This window comes from Hippopotamus amphibius, chromosome 6, assembly GCF_030028045.1.
Source record: "Hippopotamus amphibius kiboko isolate mHipAmp2 chromosome 6, mHipAmp2.hap2, whole genome shotgun sequence".
In the NCBI taxonomy this organism is placed as follows: Eukaryota; Metazoa; Chordata; class Mammalia; order Artiodactyla; family Hippopotamidae; genus Hippopotamus; species Hippopotamus amphibius.
This window is the reverse complement of record NC_080191.1, coordinates 53,692,157-53,714,696: the sequence shown is the minus strand read 5'-3', so window position 1 is coordinate 53,714,696 and position 22,540 is coordinate 53,692,157. Positions and strand designations below refer to the sequence as shown.

Genomic DNA, 22,540 nt, shown 5'->3' with positions numbered 1-22,540 from the left:
GGGACATCTGCCCAAGAAGCAGGTCCAGCCACACTCATCATTCACCAATTGTCTGTGACTGCTTTTGTGCTAGGACAGCCGTTGCACCAGAGACCTATGGTCTGCAAATCCTGCACTATTTCCTATGTACTATTCCAGAAAATCTATGAGCCACACTGATAATTAAATGGAAAGCCAATAGGGACTCCACCCCTGCAGCCTCAGAGAGGTTGAAGGTTGATACTCGTCTCTGTCATTTCCTCCGGGATATTATATTGTTTAGACATACTATTTGGGGGAATGAGGAGGCAGTGTCAGAAGTCTGGACTTGGAAATCACTATGATGGTAGCCCTCACCCCAGGGTACTTTACTAACTACAATGATTTTCCATTCATGTTGTAAATCCAGCACATGTGAAATGAGCACTGTGTGGATCTGCGCACCCAGAACACCCCTGTAAACAGAACCTGGGAGAGATGTCTATTCATTACCTGGCCCTCACGCATCACTTCAGTAACAGGGAGGCCATGAAGATGCTTCAGGTCCCTGGGCACGATGTCAGTCACACTCTGGGTCCACATGAGTGTGAGGGTAGCCTCTGCTTCCCAGTGTGCACATCCCTGAGTCCATGGCCATGTGGCTTCCAAAGATGGGGAAGGCAAGAAGGACTTGTGCTTTGCTAATGAAAGGGCCTTCCTCATTGGATCCTGGCATTTCTCTGTCTCTGGTAATGGATTCTGAGTATGAGAAGTGGCTCAGATCCAGAAACTGGGCAGAGGATCTGGACATTTTGTTGGGATGGCTGCTTTCAGCCACCAGATCATCCAGCCTTCTGTTTGTCTCTGTTTTCCGTCTTTCAGTGGTGCAGTTTGTATCCAGGTTGGCTGTCCGTCTGTTTGCCTCTAGGATTGACCTCTGCTGTTAGCCTGCATCGTACTCTCTGCAGCCAGGCCCTGGCTGGCACTGGGATCCTCTCATCACTCTGGCCATTGCACCTGCTTTGCTCCTGACATAGAGCACCCCCACCTGGCATCTGCTGTTTCCACATTTTCCGTCCCTAGTACTGCTGGAAGTCCATTGGGAGCACCATCTCCTGCTACCACTCCTGACCTTCAGCCAAGTCATCTTTGAGCTGTTGGAGATGCTTCTCATCCACGCGTTCCTCATGGGCTCCATAGAGTCCTTCAGCCTCTCCCCCGGAGCGGGGGCACTGGACACTCTTCTGCCCTTTCCCACCAAGTCCGCCCAGGCAGCTTCACGTCTCTGAGGCTTCTGATCCCCTGCTCTACCACCTGCCTCAGAAGTTCTGGATTTTTTCTCTTGAACAACGTGGGCCAGGCCTTTCTCCAAGCTTCCAAGACCCTTCCCAGTAGCAGATTAGCAGCATCTCTCGGGCTTTGCTAACTCCTGTGACCCATAATTGTAAAGCCTCCTCCTCCAGGTTTGGGTTCCATGCTCACCCACCCGCTGCGATCCCGCTTCCTCAGGAGCAGCCCCCACACGCTCTCCATCTCCCCACATGACCCTGGACTAGATTCCGACTATCCTCTGCCCCTAGGCTTTACCTCCATAGCCGCCTGGCACGTGTCTGGAAGGGTTATGTGCTGACTGGTGTGGGTTCTGACTTGGTGGACAAGGGAACATATCCAGGATGTATCATTTCTGCCAGGCAGGGCCTCCTCCTTCTCCTCAAGGTGAAGGTTGAGCTTATAGGGAGGGCTGGGGGGCAGTCCTTGCCCTGCCAGCCCAGCCCTGCAGATTTACTTTGCTGTCACGTAAGTGGGGGGAGGGGTATATGGGTCCTTTTCTCCCAACCCCACCCTCACCTGCATTTTGCCTTCACAGATGCTCACTCTCTTTCCTATAACATAACCATCACTCCTAAGCCCAGACCTGGACAACCATGGTGTGTGGCTCAAGGCCAGGTGGATGAAAAGGTTTTTCTATCCTATGACTGTGGTGGCGCAAAGATCCACCATCTGAGTCCCCTGGCAGAGGAGGTGAAAGCCACAAAGGCCTGGGAAACACAGGCTGAAACTCTCAGAGACATCGGGGACTTGCTTAAGGAGCAGCTGCCTGATGTAACCCCAGAGAAATACACGGCCAGCGGTGAGTTAGAAAGTCCAAGTGCAGGAGGAGCAGAATGGGGGCTTAGCTGCATTCACTGTTTTTGGGCAAAAAATAAAGTTGGATAGTGGTCCTTCCCTAGTGGTCCAGTGGAAAGAGCAGCCATAGGAGGAGAGAACTGGGCCAGAGTAGCTGGGCCCAGGGGAGGTGGCCCCAGGTGGGGACAAAGAAGTTGTCAAGCCCAGCGGCTGAGCTCTTTCCCACGGTGGGGGCAGACCCTCTCACCCTGCAGGTCACAGTAACCTGCGGACACACCAGTGGATCCTGGCAGTTTGGCTTCAATGGATGGATGTGCCTCCACTTTGACACAGAGGATGGACACTGGACAGTGGTTCATCCTGCAGGCAGACGGATGAAAGAGAAGTGGGAGAATGACAGAGCTGTGACCGGCTTCTTCAAGACGGTCTCCATGGGCGACTGTAGGGCCTGGCTTCAGGATTTCTTGGTGCACTGGGAGAAAATGTTGAAGAAAAGTGGTAAGTAAGAAGAGGAGGTGATAATCATCTCAAGATGGCATTGACTTACCCCGTGTGTGTGTGTGTGTGTGTGTGTGTGTGTGTGTGTGTGTGTGTGTGTGTGTGTGTGTGTGTGTCTGCGTGTGTTTGGGAAAGTCATCCAGGTAGGTGAGTTCCTCCTGGAAGAACAATGGCCCCGGGCATGTTCACCCATCCTTCCCTTCTCTTCCCACCTCCTTTCATCTCTTCCTCACAGCACAGGCCTCGGGACCATTTAACATGGATTCTTACTGACACCAAACATGAGGGCATCATTCTGATTTCAGAGATTTATTTCTTACCATTCCCTCTTTCTATAAATGGTTTTTAAAATCTCACCCATTCTATTTCTAGCAATCTGTCAGTTCCACCTCAAATGTCAGCTCCTGAGAGGACTCCTCTGTTCCCATCCTCCTGTGTCACCTCCTCTTCTGTCGCAGCAGGACTGAGGGGCTCTCCTGGAACCCTTGCTCCCCCATTAGCTGTCTGAGCCCCGTGGGGCCTGGGCTCCTCCCTTCCCCCCATCTCGCCCAGGACCTGTCATGGGGCTGCCACATGCTGGGTTGGAACTGTCTGCAGAGTAGGGGTACCTGGGCAGGGGGGCTGAGGAGGCGTCTCCTCAGTGTGGGGTCTGGACAAGGGCTTCCACTCTTGCTTTCCCTGCAGCATCACCCACCACGGCCCCCCCAGCAGCCCCGTCCAGGGCCACAGCCCTCAAGCCCATCGCCTGGATCATCACCTGGATCCTCCCCGTGGTCCTCACCTACTTCATCATCACTGGCATCCTCAGCTGAGTCCTTTACAGGAACAGGTACTGTGGGCAGAATTCAGAGGCAAGTTAGGGGCACGTGGCCTGGTGTGAGGCCAGTGAAAGGTGAATCCCAGTCCAATCCCTGCCCCTCCTGGAACCTCCTCATCCTGGAAATGAAGGCAGGTGAATAAGACCTCACATCACTTGAGAGCCACACCTCGGACAAGCTGAGCCCTGAGTGCTGACAGCTCCTCACTGTCAGGTGACAGTGGGAAAGGGGAGGAGACCCACGAAGGCGTAGGGCCCGTGGATGCTAAAGGGGTTTAGCAAAGTCTGCCTGGCTCAGCACAGACACCTGTTTGGCAGGGCCCAGGGGTAGGTGGTGAGGGGACAGCGGGCACACAGGGCAGGGGCAGGACTGCCATTGGGTGAGAGCAGCATGGCGGCTCCACGTGCTGTGTCGGGGGGAGGGGACACATCCGGGGGCTAAGAGGAGAGGGGCCGGGGTCTCCTCCCAGGAGGGAACGGGTGGGAAGGCCTTCGCAGACCCAACTCCAAAGGCCTGTTCTCACAGGAAGTGGCTTGGGTCACAGCAGGCAAGACACAGGGCAACAGTAGAGACTGTGCAGGACGGGATTAGGAGGGGCCCGTGCTCCGTGGAGCAGCAGGAATTCCCGCTCAGCCTGCTGCTTGCACGTGGCCCCAGCCTCCTGCAGACCCCAGAGCCCCAGCCACTGTGCGGCCCCTGCCTTGAGCAGAGGTGACTGGGGAGATGGGTGGGACTGAGCTGGGGTGGACGCCCCCAGCTGGGCTGGACCAGGAAGAGATGGGCGGGGCAGGGACCCTCATCCTGAGAGCTGTGTGTGCTGCTGGCTGAGAGGCCTGGAGAGGAGGGGAAGGAGGAGGTTTGCCTGCAGCCCTCCCAGGGCCCTCAGGATGCAAAGCCCCTCTTCCATCAGACATGCCACCAGGTGCTATAGGCCCTCCCTGGGGGAGGATCAGGACCTGAGTAAAGGGAGCACGTTGATTCCTTACTGGCTTCAGTCTTGAGCCTAAGTGGGTGGTAGCAGGGCCTGGGGATGACTCTGTGATGCAGGAAAGGAAGGAGGAGGGGAGAACAAGCTGCTGGACCTGGGGTGGGGGTGGGGGTGGAGGACACACAGGCCCCTCAGTGAGGGCGGGGCTGGAGGAGGGAGAGACTGGGGAGGGGCAGCAGCACCAAATGGACAGGTTTCCCTCAGCCATGTGGACCAACCGCGGTTTCTTTTCTGAAGGCTGGCGGTGCTCCCGTGAAGCCCCTGACAGGTGCCCTGTCTGCCTTGGGGACTCAGCCTTTAACTTGACTGCCTTTGATCTGCTGCTGTTCTCTTTAGACCCCAGGAGATCAGACCCAGGTATCCCCAGTCTGCCGTCCCATCCCAATGACGCAGTAGAAGCACCACCTCGTGGCCTTTATCACATTTGGTGAACATCCTACTCAGGGTTTTTTTTTTTAAATCATATTTTGCCACTTTCTGTTGGTGCTAAGTGATGGAATCCCTGCGCTGAAATGTTCAACTGCTTGAAGAAGAAATCTCCACAAACAGGACATTTTCCATCTTCTTCTAGTTTGTGAACAATCAGACTCTTCTCTGCGTCGTGACCTCATTCTTGCAAATGATGATATTGCAAAAAAAAAAAAAGAAAAAGAAATACCATCTTCTATTATAGGACCTCAGGGATTTTTGTGTGTCCAGAGAAACAGCTTCACTGTATTATCAACATAGTGAAGTAAGTCAGAGAAAAATAAATGTCATATATTAACACATATTTGGAATCTAGAAAATTCTAGAGAGGAACTTATTTGCAGGGCAGGAATAGAAACGCAGACGAAGAGAACGGCCATGTGGACACAGGGTCGGGGAGGGGATTGTGGGATGAATTGGGAGATTAGACTTGAAATAAATACACTAGCATGTGTAATAGATAGCTAGTCGGAACCTGCTGTGTAGCACAGGGAGCTCAGGTCAGTGCTCTGTGATGAGCTTGATGGGTGAGATGGTGAGGGCCGTGGGTCCAGGAGGGAGGGGATATATGTAGACATATAGCTCATTCACTTCACTATACAGCGCAAATTAATACAACATTGTAAAGCAATTATACTCCAATTAAAAAGAGAAAATTTTATTTATGACTGTTTCCCTTAGTAATGTGTTACTGATATTTAAATCAATATCTCTATATTGCGAAAAACTTAATTACTTCAGATTTTTGTTTTATAACCCAGGAGAGAATTCATGGCATTTCACCATTCCTCCTCATTATGGGATTAAATATAACTGGTGATTCTGCTGTATTTCCTATGGAAACAGAGAATGTAACGATCACTCTTGAAGTAACGTGCAGTCCAGCTGTCTGTCTCAAACCTTATCCTGATACCCCGGATGCAAATGTATATTCTGTAACTTAAGCAATGAGGTTTTTTCTGATTTTGCCCAGATCTGCCACCCACTCAGCAGTGACTCTGCTGTGATTCCTCCATGACCTCCCCTGCTCCAGGGAGAAGTCATCCTTTACAGCACAAGCACGTGTACTTTGAAAAGTTGTTTTATTTCCCCACAGACAGAGGATCATATTTAGAATAGATAATGAACTCTTACAGATAAATAAGAATAAGTTAAATTCTCCTAAGTTTTGGGCCAGTGCTTGAGCATTGGGTTCACAGATGGGAAATAAGCCTGTGAAGAGATTGAACATATCCCAAATAACCAACATGACAAAAAAGAATACAGGGATACCCTTACACGTGCATATACTTGACAGCATTTTAAAAAAACCTGGATCAAGTGGTACGGGAAATGGAATAACAGAGGAGTTCTGTTACATTGTTTGTAGGAGTAAAATTGAATCATGTCTTGAGGTGTACATTTCACCATATCCCAACAGTAGCCTATGTGTTCACCCCACTACACAGCAATGCCAGTAAGTTCCAGGCTGGAAAACGTCGACCAAAAAGCATGTAGATACAGGCAGACCTCGGAGATGCTGCAGGCTGGGTTCCAGACCAGGGCAATAAAGTGAATATCACAGTAAAGTGAATGACACAAATTGTTCCTTTCCCACTATATATGAAGTTATGTTGGCACTGTCTGAAGTCTGTTAAATGTGCAACAGCATTATGTCTAAGTAAACAATGTACAGACTTTAATTAAAAATATTTTATTTCTAAAATATGTTCAGCAGCTTCATCTGTGCCTTCAGCGAGTCATAATCTTTTTGCTGGTGGAGGGTCTTGCCTCCGTGTGCATGGCTGCTGATTGATCAGGGTGGTGGTTGCTGAAGGCTGGGGTTGCTGTGGCAATTTCTGAAAATAACGCAACAATGAAGTCTGCCACGTAGATTGACTCTTCCTTTCGCAAGAGATTTCTCTAACATGCAATCCTCTGTGACAGCGTTTTACCCATAGTAGAACCCCTTCCAAAATTGGAGTTAATCCTCTCAACCCCTGCTGCTACTTTTCCAACTAAGTTTATGTCATGTTCTAAATCTTTTCTTGTCATTCAACAATCTTCACAGCATCTTCATCGGGATAGAATTCTATCTCAAGAAACCCCTTTCTCTGCTCATCCATAAGACTGAACTCTCATTCATTTCAGTTTTATCATGAGATGGCAGCATTTCAGTCACATCTTCAGGCTCCAATTCTTTTTTGTTTTTTTAATGTTTATTTATTTATTTGGTTGCCCTGGGTCTTAGTTGTGGCAGGTGGGCTCCTTAGTTGCGGCATGCATGTGGGATCTAGTTCCCTGATCGGGGATGGAACCCAGGTTCCCTGCATTGGGAGTGCAGAGTCTATAACAACTGCGCCCCTGGGGAAGCCCCAGACTCCATTTCTAATTCCAGTTCTCTTGCTATTTCCACCACATCTGCAGTTACTTCCTCAAGTGAATTCTTGAACCACTCAGTCATCTTTGAAGGTTGGAATCAACTTCTTCTAAACTTCCATAAATATTGATATTTCAACCTCTCCCCATGAATCGTGAATGTTTTCAATGGAATCTATAATCAGGAATCCACTCTAGAAAGTTTTCAATTGACTTTGCCCAGATCCATCAGTGGCATCACTATCTATGGCAGCTAGAGCCTTACAGAATGTATTTCCTAAATACCACGACTTGAACATCGTAATTATTCCTTTATCCATGGACTGCAGAATGGATGTTGTGTTAGCAGGCATGAAAACAACATGAAACGCATTGTACTTCTCCATCGGAGCTCTTGATGCTTTGTCAATGAGCAATAATAGTTTGAGAGGAATCTTTTTTTTTCTGAGCAGTAGATCTCAGCAGTGGACTTAAAATAGTTGGTAATCAATGTTGGGAACAAATGCTGTCATCCAGGCTTTGTTGTTCCATCTGCAGAACAGATTTAGCATAAATCTTAAGCGCCTAAGGATTTTCAGAATGGTAAATGAGCCTTGGCTTCAACTTCAAGTCACCAGCTGCACTAGCCCCTAACAAGAAAGTAAGCCTCTCCTTTGAAGCTTTGAAACCAGGCATTGACTTCTCCTCACTAGCTATGAAAGTCCCTGATGGCGCACTTCCAGTAGAAGGCTGTTTTGTCTACACTGGAAATCTCTAATTTAGCGTAGCCTCCTTCACTGATTTTCTCTGCTAGATCTTCTGGATAACTTGCTGAAGCGTCTACATCAGGGACTTGCTGCTTCACTCTGCACTTCTATGTGATGGAGATGGCTTTGTTCCTTAAACCTCATGAACCAACCTCTGCCATCTTCACACTTTTCTTCCGCAGCTTCCCCACCTTTCTCAGCCTCCATAGACTTGAAGAGAGTTAGGGCTTTGATCTGGATGAGGTTTTGGTTTAAGAGAATGTGGTGGCGGGTTTGATCTTCTATCCAGACCACTAAACTTTCTCCACATCAGCAAGAAGGCTGTTCTCCTTTGTCATCAGTCTTCTGTTCACTGGGGAGGCAGTTTTGATTTCCTTTAAAAACTTTTCCTTTGCATTCACAGCTTGACTGTCAGGCACAAGAGGCCTAGCTTTGGGGCTGTTTTGGCTTTTGACATGCCCTTTTCAAAAGCTTAACCATTTCTAGCTTTGGATTTAAAGTGAGAGACATGTGATTCTTCCTTTCACTGGGACACTCAGAGGCCACTGTAAGGTTATTAATTGGCCCAATTTCAGTATTGTTGTGTCTCAGGGACTCAGGAGGTCTGAGGAGAGGGAGAGAGATGAGGGAAAAGCAGGTCAGTGGAGCAGTCAGAACACACAACATATATCACTTAAGTTTGCCCTCCGATATGGGCACAGTTGCTGGCGCCCCGAAACATCCACAATAGTGACATCTTCAGAGATCATTGATCACACAAAGGGAAGATCAAGATGGCTGAATAGGAAGCCCTGAGCTTGCCCTTCCCATGAACACACCTCAAGTACAATTACAAACAGAACAACTCTTTCTCTCCGTGAAGACCCTAATGCTGATGTCTTCTGGAAGCACCGTCGCAGACAAACCCAGATGTCATGTTTTACCAGCTCTAAGGGCATCCCTTCACCTGGTGAAGTTAACATATAAAATTAACCAGGATAAAGGCCTCATATTGCTTGATAGCAGTTACTTAGGCAAGCTCAGCGTTGAGCTCTGATACCTCCTCAAAACCGTCAAAAGCCTGTGGGGCAGTACAGAAGCCCACACCAAGGTTTGTGGCTTGTTGATGCTGAAGGGATTTAGCAAACTCAAGCCTGACTCAAACCAGATTCTCCCTCTGGGAGGGGCCCACACTGGGGTGGTGTGGAGACAGCGGAACACAAGGCCTGAGCAACAGGGACGTTTGGGTGAGAGCAGCACTACTTACAGCAGCCTAGATACGGGGCAACCTTGTGTCCACTGATGGATGAATGGGGAACGAAAGTGATACGTATATTCACATAATGGAATATTATTCCTCCATAAAAGAGAAGGAAATATTGTTATTTCTGACAACATGGAAGGACCTTGAGGGCATTATGCCAAGTGAAAGAAACCAGAAAGAGAAAGACATCTTTGCTTGTGGAGCTGAAAATTAACTGTTTTAAAAACCTCATAGAGGAAGGGAGGGAATACGGGGATATGTGTATAAAAACAGATGATTGAACCTGGTGTACCCCCAAAAAAATAAAAAATAATAAAAAAAAAGAGTTTTTATTGAGCTACAATTGACATACAATAAACTGTATATATTTAAAGTGTAAAAAAAAAAAAAAACCTCATAGATAGAACAGAGTGGTGGTGACTGTCAGAGGTGGGGATTGGAGAGGATGGGAGAAAGGGGTGAAGAGAATAAAACGTACAAACTTCCAGCTATAAAATAAGTAAGACTTGTGCATGTAATGTACAGCATGGTAAGTATAGTTAATAAGACTGTACCATTGACCCTTGAACAACACAGATTTGAACTTTGTGGGCGCAAGTTAACTCAACCTGCCATTGGTTGAATCCTCCGATGAGGAAGTGTGGATGCAGAGGGCTGCTTATGGGACCTGAGTATCAGAGGATTTTGATATCCCAGGTGGATCCGGGAGCCAGTCCCCAGAGGATACTGAGGGACAACTGGATTACATACGTGAAAATTGCTAAGAGAGTAGACCTCAGAAGTTTTCGCCAAAGGAAAATAAATTGTAACTATGTGTGGTGGTGGTTGGTTTTTTTTGGTTTTTTTTTGGTTTGGTTTTTTTTTTTTTCCCTTTTTCCAGATCTTTTTATTCAGTAAGGATGCAAAGTAGTAGCTCACAGGCTCGTATGATAGCATTCCTGAGATTGATGACATCCATCGCCTCACCAATCCAACTTCTCCAGACTAAAGCAGCCCTTCAAGAATCTTCTTCACTCTCTTTCCTTGACCCTTCCCCTCCTCTCCATTGGTCCAATTCCTTTCATTTTCATTCCCCTTGAAGTTATGGTCATTCAGTTTCATGGCCAAAGCCAGTCTCTAGTTCAACAGTCCATGATCTATCCAGGCTCTGTGGTTTACTCCACTTCTGTTTTGCTTATTCCTCAATGTGCCAGTTTGGCCAGAAGAGGGGTACCTTAGACCATAGAACACGCCCACCTTCTAGAGCCTGCTCTAGAAGGCCAGATCCTCAGAGTCCATCCAATTGAAGATCTGGCCAGGTCTGGAGCTTTCTTCACACTTGGCTCTCTGAGCTCTGGGTTCAAGAAAAACGGCATGGTGAGAGAAGTCAGTGTCAGCTAGAGGCCCCTTTGGGGACCTTTGGAACTTTTGATATATTTGTCACACCAGAGCACATTTTCCCTCGTGTTCAGACCTAGCTTCACTGAGAGGCAGTTCAGGGGGTCAGGACAAGACTCTCAGCTGCCTCATTTCCCTCCTCTTTCCCTGGTGACCCAACCACTTCTTCCAAAGGTTTCTCTATGCGAAGCTGCTGGGCCTGTTGGCTGACCTCCGCAGCATTACCAGTGCATTTTGGTACCAAATCCAGAACATCCGGGGACTGTCCACCATGATGCCGCTGCTCTAGGAGATCTGTAGCCGAGGCCCGGTTCACCTCCTTCCCCAGCCCACCTGGACACGCCGGACTGGAAAGGGGAGAATTCTGGGACCAGAGGTTGGAGCCAGTAAAAAGGGAGCCCACTGGCTGCAATAAAAGATTAAAGTAATAACTGCCTCTTCATGCGGTAATGGGGAGAATGACGGGTGGCCGTGGGGACAAAGTTGTTCTCTGGACGCATAGAAGATGGGGAAGGAGGAAGCCTCAGGGCTAAGAGGTAAAGAAGCTCCTTCTGAGAATAGGTGGGCCCCACTTTCTGAGGTCAAAGATTTAGCCCTTCAGCCCTTCTTTCCCAGCCTTGGGAAACTCTGGGATGGAAAACAGGGTGGAGAGTTAATCCCATGCAGATTTTTCTGCTCTGAAGAGGAAGAGGCTAGGAGCTTTAATCCACAGGGAAATGGAGGTGGGAGTGAGGGAAGAAAATTCAGCCAGACACACTCCTTAATTCTTCTTCCTTAGTCCAGAGCCACAAGAGCATGGGAAGATGATACTGGGGCTGATGGCAGAGGTGGGAGCCTCAAACCACTGCCTTAGCAGCCGCCTCTGTGGCAGCTCTGGTTCTGAGGAGGGCATGGTCCTGTCCCCACTCTGCTCCTGGGCCCGAGAGGTCGCCCAGCAAGCTGGGCTCTGGAGAGGGGCCTCGTCTCTGGCTGCAGGGCACCTGACTCAGCGGTCCCAGCTGTTGTGGGGGCTGGCTCTGGGACAGCCTCAGCCTACAGTGATGCTGAAGCCATAGTGGGATCTGTTGTGCCAGTGATGAAGGAAGGCGCCAAGGGCGAGGGTGACAGGCAGGGGGGGCATCTTCTTCTCCAGCACAGCACCCACACACCAGTTACTCTCCACCAAGCCTCTAACTACCATGTTGGCCTGGGGCAGAGTCCGGTGGTAACCAGAGGAGAAGGTTGTGTCCTGTAGCCTTGTGTTTGCCTCAGACTCCACTCCAACCTGAACCTGTTCATTTGCCTTGTGGTAATAACTTGCATGGGCCCCACCTGATCCCACATTCAATGTAGCTACCCAGTGTACAGCCGAGTACTTCCCAGTCAGTGTCAAGACGGCCCCCTCGTCTCCTGGCCGCCAGTGATAAACCAGCTCTCCTCCCAGCACCAGCCGATGAGTGAGGCTCTGCAGGAAGTGAGCGACCATGATCACTGACTCCCCGATCAGGTCAGGATTTCCTAGGGTCAGAGTGGCTGTGTAGTCATCGCCCCGATACTCGCCATCGAGCTGCCAAGTAAGGAACCTGGCCTGCTGCGTCTGGAAGACAGCCTTGGCTCGGAGCCGCTCGGCCAAGAGGAGCAGGACCTGGGCATTGAGGCTGCCGCTGCTGTCCATATTCCCTACCACAGTGGGCAACACCTCAGTGGGACTAAGTTGCCAGTCCCCTGCATAGGCTGCAGGGAGGTGATAGCCCGGTAAGCCCAGAGCACTCACATGCACAGTGTGAGCCACCTGGAAAAGGCTGCTCAGAACCTTGCTGACAACGAGCTTCACTCCCTCCATCTGTACTGGGAATACATCTTTGCATAGCCTGTGCAGCTCATCGAAGCTCCCAGGGCTGGGGAGAGGTTCTTCTCGATGGGGGCTCCGGCGGGGCAAAGCCCCCATCGGTGCCAGGCCCCACGTGTTCCCCATTTCAGTCCAGAGGTCAGAGGAGGGGCCGGGGTTCACCTGGGAAAGGATGCTATTGCTCCCGCTACTCCCCACAGGCCCCACCCCCCATTATCCGGCTCCCCAGGCCCAGAAACTTCCACATGGTCCGATGCTAGACCGTCTCATACCATCATGCTGCCCCTTTCCCCCCGGCACACCCCGGTCATCTTGATGGGGGCAGCCATCTTGAGTGATCAGGTGGTTGTTACTTAGATGGTTATGGTGTTCATTTCACAACGTATACAAATATCAGAGCATTACATGACATGGAGGAACAGTGAAAGCAAAACCACTGATTCTGCTGGACTTCTCGTGAAACAGACAATTTTAAGAAAAGCTGGATCAGCAAAGGGTAGCTTTTGCCCAGACTGGAACTCTTGGATACTCGTCACAAGCTTTCGGTATTTATGGTCTAAATGTCCCTTTGCCATGGTGGCTTCTCTATCTGTTCTCATGACAAGCCACCAGCAGGGCCCCTGGGCATATGAGCTACTAAGCGCTTATGAACCACAGCAGATGAGATGATACTCTTGACACATTTTACATCATTCTTGTATCACACCAATACACCACAGAGTCCGGGTGGGCGGCAGTGAGAAGTGAGGGGTGCATGTGTGCTGGGGAAGATCCGTGTGCCTGGGACCCTGGAGGTTCAAGATGAATGTGGGGACCACTGTGGATGAGGAGCAGGGAGGGAATGTTGCTAGAGAGGGTGGGTGGTGCCCTGCCCCCTCAGACTTGTCCTGGCCTTGATCACAGACCACCTAGAAGAGTGTGAGGTTAATGGAACCGAAAGTGGGGAGGGACAGTCAGAAGAATAAATTAGATGTCCGGTGCCATGTACTTTTTTTTTTAATAAATTTTTTATTAGTTATCTGTTTTATACATATTAGCGTATGTATGTCAACCCCAAGCTCCCAACTCATCTCATCACCCCGGTGCCATATACTTTATTTTATCTATTTATTTAGCTGGACTTACAAGGAGCCCCATCCAAGAATGACTGTCCTGAGGCAGCTGCCCCACGGGTAGGGAGGAATGTCTGATTAGGAAGCATGGGGGGAGGGGGGAGGACGGCAAGCAGTAGAGAGGCAGTGGGGGCGGGGCCAGGGAGGGAAACAAGCAGTGACGTCAGTAACCTTATATTTCCTGAGCATCTCTTGCAGAGTAATTGACAAGAAGAGCGCTCTCGGTCTCCCGTCCGAGGCCACAAATCCCGCCCAGGTTGGCAAGAAGAAAGCAGCTCGTGGTCGCCCCGCATCCCCGGCACTTCGCGGCTCCGAGACCTCGCTCACCCGGCTCCGCGGCCCGCGTGCTCCCACGTCTCCCGGGGGCTGTGTGTTCCCGGCCCCGCGAGCCTGCCCGGAGCGCGGTCCCCCGAGCGCGGCGACCTCGGCGCGGGCGCCTCTCTGCAGCCGCGGCGGGTTCCGCTGCCCGCGACGCCGCTCGGGACGCGGCCGGCCGAGCTCTGGCGAGCCGGGGCCGCGGGACCTAGGGGAGAGATTCCACAGAAGGCTGACGGCTTCAAACCGGAAACCGCGGCGAGGGAGTTTTCGCAACTTCTCTGGCGCTTGCAAACACCGACCGTCACAACCTGCGAAGGCAGCGTCGGGTGGACCCGGCAGGCGAGGACCGCGCCCCACCCATCGCAGGCGTTCCACCCCGCACACTGGTGAGACGCGAAGGATGGGCGGCGAGTGGACCCCACGGCGGGTCCCACGGCGGGTCCCCCGAGGGTTCCGAGTTACCGCGCCATCCCGAAGCCACCAGCTCTGAGACCGCGGTGTTCAGCTACCTCCGCGGCCCGATTGCCGGGGCCAGGCCGGGGTGGTGGAGAAGGGGGCAGAGGGTGGGGAACCGCCAGGCGGGAGAGGTTGGGCACGGATGGTTGATAAGAAAGGAATGAAATTGCTACCCCTTGGCTTTAAGCTTGCTCCTCCAGTGGCCTTGGGAGGAGTTTGCCGCGTGCAAAGAACAGAAGCTATTAGAGTAACAACGTCCCGGCTTTTCTTGAGTCTCGGCTCCAACAGGAGTGTTGGACTCTCTTGCATACCCACCTTCCGTGATAGACCACGTGCTCTCTGCCTGCAGCTAGTTTGATCAACATTGGGGTGTACTTGGTGAGAGTGAATCTTAATCGTTAAAGGGAAAGTTTGAGAGGTTAGGATGGAGACTGGAGGTGGGAGAAAATCTGGGAAGAGGGAGCAGGAGGTGGAAAAGGGAGGCAACAGAGGCAGCGGGGAGGAGGGGAGAGGACATTAATTGGAAGGTAGAAGAGGAAGTGGTTGGTGGAATGAGGGGAGAGGAGATCACAACTCCCAGCAATTTTGCTCACACCACAAAGGGGGGAGGGCGGGGTTGGGAGGGAGGGGGAGGGAGGTTATTTAAAGTGAATATTTTTTTTATATCATCACTTTTTTAAAAATGGCGAATTCCATTTTGAATACTTGCAAATACTCGTAATTATTCTTTGCACTGTTTTTCAATAGGGCTTCCTCAGTCTTGGACTGAAGACTTGGGGCAGTGCTCAGAGGTGGAGGTGCAGATACAGGCCAGGCTAATTTTTGCAGGTTACTTTCCTAAAACTGCTGGGAGGAATGTCGCTGGCTCGCACTTCAGGGCTTCTTTTGCTGATACTGCTGCTGATAGAACCCAGGAAGACTCTGGGCAGTGAGTGTCCTGGGATCTGGAGACCTGGCTGGGAAGGGGAGGACCAGGAGGGGGGAGGGGAAAAGGCTCCACACTGGTGGGTGCCTGTCCACATGCTCTTAGGATGGGGAGCGTGTGGTGTAGCAGGACTGGCTGCCCAGGAGGTTACTTACCCCCAGTGTGCGGGGATCCCAGCCTAAGGCAGGGTGCCTGGTCCTGTGCTCATGTGGCAGGTCTCCCTCTCCTGCCAAGCCTCACCTCCTACTCCAGGGAGCCTTTCCTGGTGACCCGGGACCCATCATGAATGAGTCATGTTTCCTATGCTGTCTTTTTCCCCTTTTTTTGAACGTCCTGTCTGTTCAGATAGAGTTTAAGTCTCTGGAGTACAGACACTGTCTTGTCTTTTTGGTACCTCAACAGCTGGTACAGGACACTAAAAATATTTGTCAGATAAATCCTCCTATGTGCACCCAAGGGGTCCCTGGTGGCATCAAAATGTTTAACTAAACCTGAGACAGTTGAAGGTGAGGCAGGACTAAGGACGCAGCCGATGGAGGGGGTCTGGGATGGAGGCCCCTCCCTCTGCAGCCAGGCCCCTCATGGGGAATCTCCGGGGACACACCTGTGTTTTTCTCCCACAGATGGTCACTCTCTCTGCCTCAAGCTCACTGTCAAATCTCAGTCCAGACCTGGGCAACCCTGGTGTGAAGTCCAGGGCTCAGTGGACACAAAGCCTTTCCTCCGGTATGACAGTGACAGCAACAAGGTCAAAGCTTTGGGTCTCCTGGGGGAGGAGGTAAATGCCACAAAAGCATGGACAGAATTGAGCGAAATGCTGCGAGAAGTGTGTCAAGAGCTCAGGATGGTCCTGCCTGTCATGAAACTGGAGCAAAAGGAGCCCGGGGGTAAGAATGGGAAGGGGGTGGGGAGCTGGAGAGAGCCAGCAAGAGGGGAGGAGCAGAGCGCATGCAGGCAAGGGGCTTCGTGTGAAAGAACTGAACATGGCCCAGCCGTAGAGACCCAGTGGGCCTGATGGGCAAGAGAGGGCAAGTCATGGCCAGAAGAGCACAGGCCCCTAGATGTGCAGGCACACTTGAGCTACTGGGGGAGGGTGCACTGTGGACCGTCCAGGATGATTCTTTGTGTGGGGGCGCAGGTCCTCCCACCCTGCAGGTCAAGCTGTGTTGTCAGCGTGAGGCCGAGCGACGCACTGGTGCATCTTTGCACTTCAACCTCAGTGGACAGCCAGCCCTCGTCCTTGATGCGATGAGCATGAACTGGACAGTCCTCAATCCTGGAGCCACAGGGATCAAGGAGGCGTGGGAGAACAACCAGGAACTGGCCGCGTATTTCAGCAAGATCTCAATGGGAGACTGCGGTCACTGGTTTAGGGAATTCCTTGAACACTGGGAGAACATGCTGGAACCAGAGCCCACAGGTAACTGAGCAGGGTGTGGGGGAGGTGGCAGCTCTCTTCAAAGGTCTAGTGCCTTCCCTGTGTGGGTGTGAGCACATACGTGTGCGCAGTTGCAACTACGATGGCTGGATGGCGTGATTGATCTCTTGGTGATCGTGTCTGGAGAATCAGTGAGGGGCATAGCATAGGATTGCCCAGCCTCCTCCTTTCCCAGCCCACCTCCCTCAGCACAGGAGCCCCCTTCCCCATGAACCAATGACCCAGCCCCCCTGCACTGCTAGATGGTCCCCAGATCTATATACCTATTGTGCTTCCAGGCCTTCTCTCCTTCCTGTTGTAGTGATCCTTTAACCAGCCCAGATGTCACTTAATGAAACCCTCACTCCTCCCCAGACTGAAGTAAGCATCCCCAGATGTGTCCTCCTCAAAAAGGAGTCCCCACAGTAAACATGTGCACTTGCACGATAATCAGATGGACATTTGCTGTCCCCCTCAGTAGAAATATGAGCTCCGTGAGGACAGGACACAACCCCTCTTCATCTTTCTACCCTAATGGCTTCACATAATGGGTCAGTAACTTTGTTGGGGGGCCATGTGCTGTCTGGGTACAATAGCCTCTGAGGAAGATGTACTATTAGGTTTCACCAGGCTTTTGCTTACTGTTTGCATTAGAACCACTAATAAAGGCCCTAGATAATGACCAGTCTGCATCCATCCCATCAATTGCATGGATCATCCCATTGATCTTCAGCTGCTTAGTCCTAACTGGCTTCATCATCATGAAACTTAGCGAGAAATCAGGGACCACAGCAGGTGAGAAGCAAGCTGGCCTCTGGCTCCCAGGCAGGGCATGTTCTGGTAAGGACTTAAGAAAGGTAAGCCAAAAAAACAAACAAACAAACAAACAAAAAAAGAAAGGTAAGCCATGGGTCTGACCTAAGCCCCTGTCCACTGATCTATCTTTACCTAGAAACAATGCACTTCCTTAGTCTTGGGCCCCCACACTTGCCAGCAGGGCTGGGAATTACTCTGTTGTTGGGGTAGAAGAGGCTGGTATAGGCAGCAGGATAGTGGAGTGAGTGGAGTGAAACCAAGTATCTACTCCTGTGAGGGGGGAAACTTTTCACAGGGACGAATTAACTCTTGATGGAATGGAAGAGAAAGATGGCAAAAGTCAGTGAACAGAGAGGTGAAGGGAAAACAAAAGAGGTAACTCTCCCCCTGAAGAAGTGAGGAGTCCGTCTCTGGGCTGAAAATCCTATGTGATCTCTCTGGCTGGCCTCACATGGAGAGCTGCCCTCCTCACCCCAGACTGGTGACAGCAGGGCACTGCAGTCTCTCTCATGGCCCTGGGCCCAGCATATTCTTCAAATATTCACATTCCTAGCCCCAGAGGCCTCCTTCCTAGGTCTTACTTTCTGAGGCCCTGGGCCAAGTTTCTCTTCTGGTGTTTCTGCTGAGGCCTCCTTAAGTGAAGAGGACAGGGAAACCTTGAAGACCCTTGGCCCCACTCTGACTCAGACCCAGGTCTCTCTACTCCAAGTTCTCCCCCTCCCCCCACCCCAGGGTCCATAAAGCTGCAGAAGCCTTTTGCTCTGGTCTCTCTGAACAGTGAGACGACCCTACATAGGCCATTCCATTGGGGGAGATGGAATAGGGACGTTGGCACTGCCTCTGGGTTCAGACTCTGGCCTGTGCTCTCACAGTAAATGATCAAAGGCTTAACTCTTTCATTTTAGGCCTGTCGCTTTAATCAGCTGGAATGTCTGCCAGCTCAGCTGAGCTCCTTACAAGGAGTGGTGTGATGTGGTTGGACATCTGAAGAGAACTGGAGCCAGTCCGAACAGAAAGCAACACACAACGTGTGTGTCACTTGGTATCTCAAAGCCGAGACAACATGTTTACGTTTATGCTAACATGACTCATACCTCACTGTGTGTTGCTTCCGATCGATTTTCAGCTTACCCAGGTCACAAATTACTTTCTGACCTGGGTAAGTTGGCAGCCTCACTTAACCTCAGTTTCCTCCTCAGTCACTCAGGAAGAGAGTTAAGCCTCACTTAAGCTCTGTTTCCTCCTCACTCAGTCACTCAGGAAGAGAATCAGAACCACTCTGCTAAGGAGTAAGGAAAATGTGAGATCACGCTGGCAAAGCACTTGGTACCCAGAAGATGCTTAACAAATATCAGTTCTCCTCATTGATTGGGGAAGGCTCCTGTTACTTTTAAAATCTCCTTGAACCCCAGAGAGAAACCCTCTACTCCCTCTTCTGACTAGAGAACCCCAAATCTCTCCCTTTACCGAAATTCTGATTTCCTTTCCTTCACTATTTTTTTTTCTTTATTCACCTTGATGCTTTTTTTTCTTGGGAGACTTGAAATACATTATTATAAATATCAAATTTTAAAATACTAAACATACATGTGGTAACACAATGTACTCTTTCTTTGTACTAATAATAGCTTATAGTTTATTTTATTTTTTAATTAAAAATTGTTATTGAAGTGTAGTTGATTTCCAATGTTTTGTTAGTTTCAGGTGTACAGCAAAGTGACTCAGTAATGTATTATACATATGTATATATACTATATAGGTTATTATAAAATATTAAGTATGGGTTCCTGAGATATACAATAGGTTCTTGTTATCTATTTTATATATAGTAGGATGTATATGTAGTAGCTTATATTTTAAATGGAAACTCTGAGCTCTACTTAAAAGAGACATGGAATTTGTTTTTGTTTTTTTTTTTTGGTTGTGTCACATGGCTTGCGGGATCTCAGTTACCCATCCAGAGTTTGAACCTGGGCCATGGCAGTGAAAGCTCAGGATCCAAACCACTAGGCAACGAGGGAACTCTGGAAGTATTTTTTTTATTGAAGTATAGTTGATTTACAATATTGTGTTAGTTTTGGATGTACAGCAAAGTGATTCAGTTAAAAAATATATATATAATAAACTATAATGCAAAATAATCTGGAAAACTATATATATATACACATTATACGAGGGTGAATCAAAAATATCCAGGTCATATTAATACTTCTGTTGGCCTCACTGTCTTATCAGCACTTTCTGTTCAAGGCTGCTGTCTCTCCAGTTGCTGCTGTGCATGTGCGAATGTGTTACATCAGTTCATTTGTAATTGTGGTGCAAGCAAAAATGGATGCCCCACTTGTGATTTGCACAAAAAAAGAGTAGCATGCAGTGATTCGTTTTCTGTGGTCTGAGGGTGTGCCTGGTGCTGTTATTTATCGAAGACTTTGTGTGCAGTATGGAGAAAGTGTTTTGTCAAGAAACAGTGTGTATGAATGGATAGAGAAGTTCCAGGAAGGTCACAGAAGTGTTAGCCATCAAGAAGGAGCTGGACACCCATCTACGTCCACAGATTAAATGCAGAGGACTGCTGTCCAAGGGCGTTGTGATCTTGCATGTTAATGCGTGTCCGCACACTTCTGCCCACACTGTTGACACTCTGCAAAAACTTCGTTTTGAGATGTTAAAGCATCCTCCCTATAGTCCTGATCTTGCTCCATCAGACTTTCACCTGTTTGGTCCCCTGAGAGCAGCCCTATGAGGACCAAGATTCACTTCTGAGGAAGTGAAGACAGCAGTGCATTCACGGCTCGCAGTTCAGCCTAAAACATTTTTTAATGAGGAAATACGAAAGCTTGTTGATGGACAAAGTATATTGAAAAGCAAGGAGATTATGTCAAAAAATGGTGTATTTGTCTTTTCTAAAAATTAATTAAAATAAATTCTATAGCCAGAGTGCGGATAATTTTTGACTCATCCTCGTAATTTCAACAATTTCAAAAAATTTTCAAAATTGCCCAAATACTATAAAATGTGATTCCTTCGTTTGGCAGAGTATGAAGGCTCTTTAGTCAGCAGAAGTAAAAACTGGTCCTGGAGCCTATTTGGGCAAGGAGTATGAAAAACCTTAAAAATGTCCAATCCTAATCTACAGACTATAAGGTAATAAATTTCTGTTATTTTGAGCCACTACGCTTGTGGTAATTTGTTACAACTACAGTAGAAAACTAGACAGACATTATCGAAGGTGCTCAGACAACAGAAATGGAGAAAAGCCAATCTAACTTTCAAAAGGTAGATTTTGCAAAACTTGTACCTGAAAATAATCCTGGACAAGATTGTACAAATAGCTTTTAAGGGCCTATTTGGAGAACTCTGACAGGAAAACAGTGCTTATCAGGATGGTAAGGTAAGTCACTTACTACATTTTCCAAGCAGTGGTACCCATCTGTTTAACTTGGTGTTGTAAACTGGGTGTTGTAAACTTGGTGTTGTAAAATTCTCATCGTACGAGAATATGATATACTGCAACTCCAAGCTACCTGACAAGCTCTCATGATATATCTGCAGAAAAGATGGAGAAAGCTGGCTGAGAAAGAGCACCTGGGTAGATTAATAACCTAATAATCATAGCCAAAGGGTTCAAATTTACGAACCCATGTTAACCTTGGGTTAGGACTTTAATGAAGTACCTCAAGTCTCCCTTGTTGGCCTTCCCATAGTCCATAATTTAAATCAATTTCTTGAACGAACATCAGACAAGATCATCACTTAACAGATGGGATAGAAAGTGTTAGGTTTCAGGATCAAGATCTAAGGGCTACATGATAGGATGGATGGATCTGTGGACAGACAACAGGGCACAATAGCCAGTAGTTATGGACCCTCTACCCCATGCTTGCCATTGTGGCAGGTGCTTTCACTTAATCCTCGCAACAACCATGGGAGGTAAGGTTATGCAATTGTTTCTGTATTATAGATGAGTAATCTGGGGCTTGAAGAGGGTAGGTGGCTTGCCTAGGGTCACAGTGCTTTTAACATTGTGTTAAATTTCGCAGTCTAAGTAGCATGCACGATATAATGGCAATTTTTAAATATATGAAGGACCATCACTTCACAGTATTGCTCAAAGAGACCTCAAGAAAATGAACTACAAAAAAAGCTACAAAACAGATTGTAACCGAATATAAAGAAGAGTGTTCGGACTTCCCTGGTGGCCCAGTGGTTAAGAATCTACCTGCCAATGTGGGGGGGACATGGGTTTGATTCCTGGGCCAGGAAAATCCCACATGCTGCAGAGCAACTAAGCCCGTGTGCCACAACCACTGAGCCTGCGCTCTGGGGCCTGTGAGCCACAACTACTGAGCCCACCTGCCACAAGTACTGAAGCCCACGTGCCTAGAGCCCATGCCCTGCAACAAGAGAAGCCACTAGCAATAAGAATCCCGTGCTGCACAACGAAGAGTAGCCCCCGCTCACCACAACTAGAGAAAGCCTGCACAGCAACGAAGACCCAATGCAGGCAATAATAAATAAATAAACAAATAAATAAATTTATTTAAAAAAAACAAAACTGTTCTAGTGAAGAGTAAGAGTCGCCCAAAGGTGGAATTGCTTGGATGTGTGAAGTCTTACACTCCCAGCCAGGATAACACGGGGACTATAATGGTACACAGTGTGTGAGGTTGTGGTAAGTCAATGATCAGTGTTTGCGCAGAACTCAGAACATTTACTGGCAGTCCGAGCACAGCCCTTTTTAAAGTGTCTCTTAAATTTGCAATAAAAATTAACAGAAGTGTTAATTGCCTGAGTCAAGTAGAAGATAACTTCTGGGGCCTCCCCCCAGCTCCACACTCTCATTCTGCCCTTCATGGGGGAGGGGAGGGAGGCAGTGCTCCCAGCCATTCTTGTACCTCATGACCTCTGCACCTTAGTAACAGCGCCTGGGGTACACAGGGCCCAGCTGGACTCATCAGAATCTCTCCTGAGCCTGACAGTCTATGGGCTCAGTTTCTGTGCATTGCTGGAAATTAAAGTGAGGTAATCTCAGGCTTTGCACATGGAGGGCAGAAAATGCCAGACATTGAGAAAAACAGGACTCCTGT

At 49.0% G+C, this 22,540-nt stretch overlaps 4 protein-coding genes across 6 annotated transcripts in view; 3 read left to right on the top strand and 1 right to left on the bottom strand.

Moving 5' to 3' along the window:
- Nucleotides 1–1,867, top strand: part of LOC130855466 (retinoic acid early transcript 1E-like) — a 31,847-nt gene extending 29,980 nt beyond the window's left edge. The window contains exon 6 of the mRNA XM_057739178.1: nt 1,826–1,867. Coding sequence (XP_057595161.1) covers nt 1,826–1,847 — 22 coding nt within the window. The 3' untranslated portion in view covers nt 1,848–1,867. The remainder of the gene's footprint in view (nt 1–1,825) is intronic.
- Nucleotides 1,868–2,396: 529 nt separating this feature from the next.
- On the top strand, nt 2,397–3,553 carry LOC130854895 (UL16-binding protein 3-like). Its single transcript, XM_057737762.1, has 2 exons — nt 2,397–2,583; nt 3,268–3,553. The coding sequence occupies exons 1-2, from the start codon at nt 2,397–2,399 to the stop codon at nt 3,393–3,395; spliced, it is 315 nt and encodes a 104-aa protein (XP_057593745.1). The 3' UTR covers nt 3,396–3,553.
- An 8,055-nt stretch (nt 3,554–11,608) lies between these two features.
- Nucleotides 11,609–12,535, bottom strand: LOC130855890 (mitochondrial import receptor subunit TOM40B-like). Of its 3 annotated transcripts, none has more exons than XM_057739938.1 (2): nt 12,260–12,535; nt 11,609–12,157 (listed from the first exon to the last, which is right to left on the bottom strand). In XM_057739938.1, exons 1-2 carry the CDS (start codon nt 12,533–12,535, stop codon nt 11,609–11,611), a joined length of 825 nt encoding a protein of 274 aa, XP_057595921.1. The 3 variants fall into 3 exon arrangements, with proteins under 3 accessions (XP_057595921.1, XP_057595922.1, XP_057595920.1); XM_057739939.1 differs by having other exon boundaries at nt 12,353–12,535; XM_057739937.1 differs by having other exon boundaries at nt 11,609–12,535.
- Nucleotides 12,536–13,552: 1,017 nt separating this feature from the next.
- Nucleotides 13,553–20,687, top strand: RAET1E (retinoic acid early transcript 1E). Its single transcript, XM_057737761.1, has 6 exons — nt 13,553–13,581; nt 13,708–14,225; nt 15,844–16,107; nt 16,359–16,640; nt 17,292–17,494; nt 18,359–20,687. Exons 1-6 carry the CDS (start codon nt 13,553–13,555, stop codon nt 18,422–18,424), a joined length of 1,362 nt encoding a protein of 453 aa, XP_057593744.1. The 3' UTR covers nt 18,425–20,687.
- Nucleotides 20,688–22,540: the final 1,853 nt, after the last annotated feature.

Excerpts from the sequence above, each read along its gene's own strand:
- LOC130854895 (XM_057737762.1), top strand. The coding sequence starts at position 2,397 with ATGTGCCTCCACTTTGACACAGAGGATGGACACTGGACAGTGGTTCAT. Across the intron at positions 2,584-3,267 it reads GAAAATGTTGAAGAAAAGTG|CATCACCCACCACGGCCCCC; the intron begins GTAAGTAAGAAG and ends CTTTCCCTGCAG.
- LOC130855890 (XM_057739937.1), bottom strand. The coding sequence starts at position 12,535 with ATGGGGAACACGTGGGGCCTGGCACCGATGGGGGCTTTGCCCCGCCGG.
- RAET1E (XM_057737761.1), top strand. The coding sequence starts at position 13,553 with ATGACTGTCCTGAGGCAGCTGCCCCACGG. Across the intron at positions 13,582-13,707 it reads CTGAGGCAGCTGCCCCACGG|CATCTCTTGCAGAGTAATTG; the intron begins GTAGGGAGGAAT and ends ATATTTCCTGAG. Across the intron at positions 17,495-18,358 it reads CTGGTAAGGACTTAAGAAAG|GCCTGTCGCTTTAATCAGCT; the intron begins GTAAGCCAAAAA and ends CTTTCATTTTAG.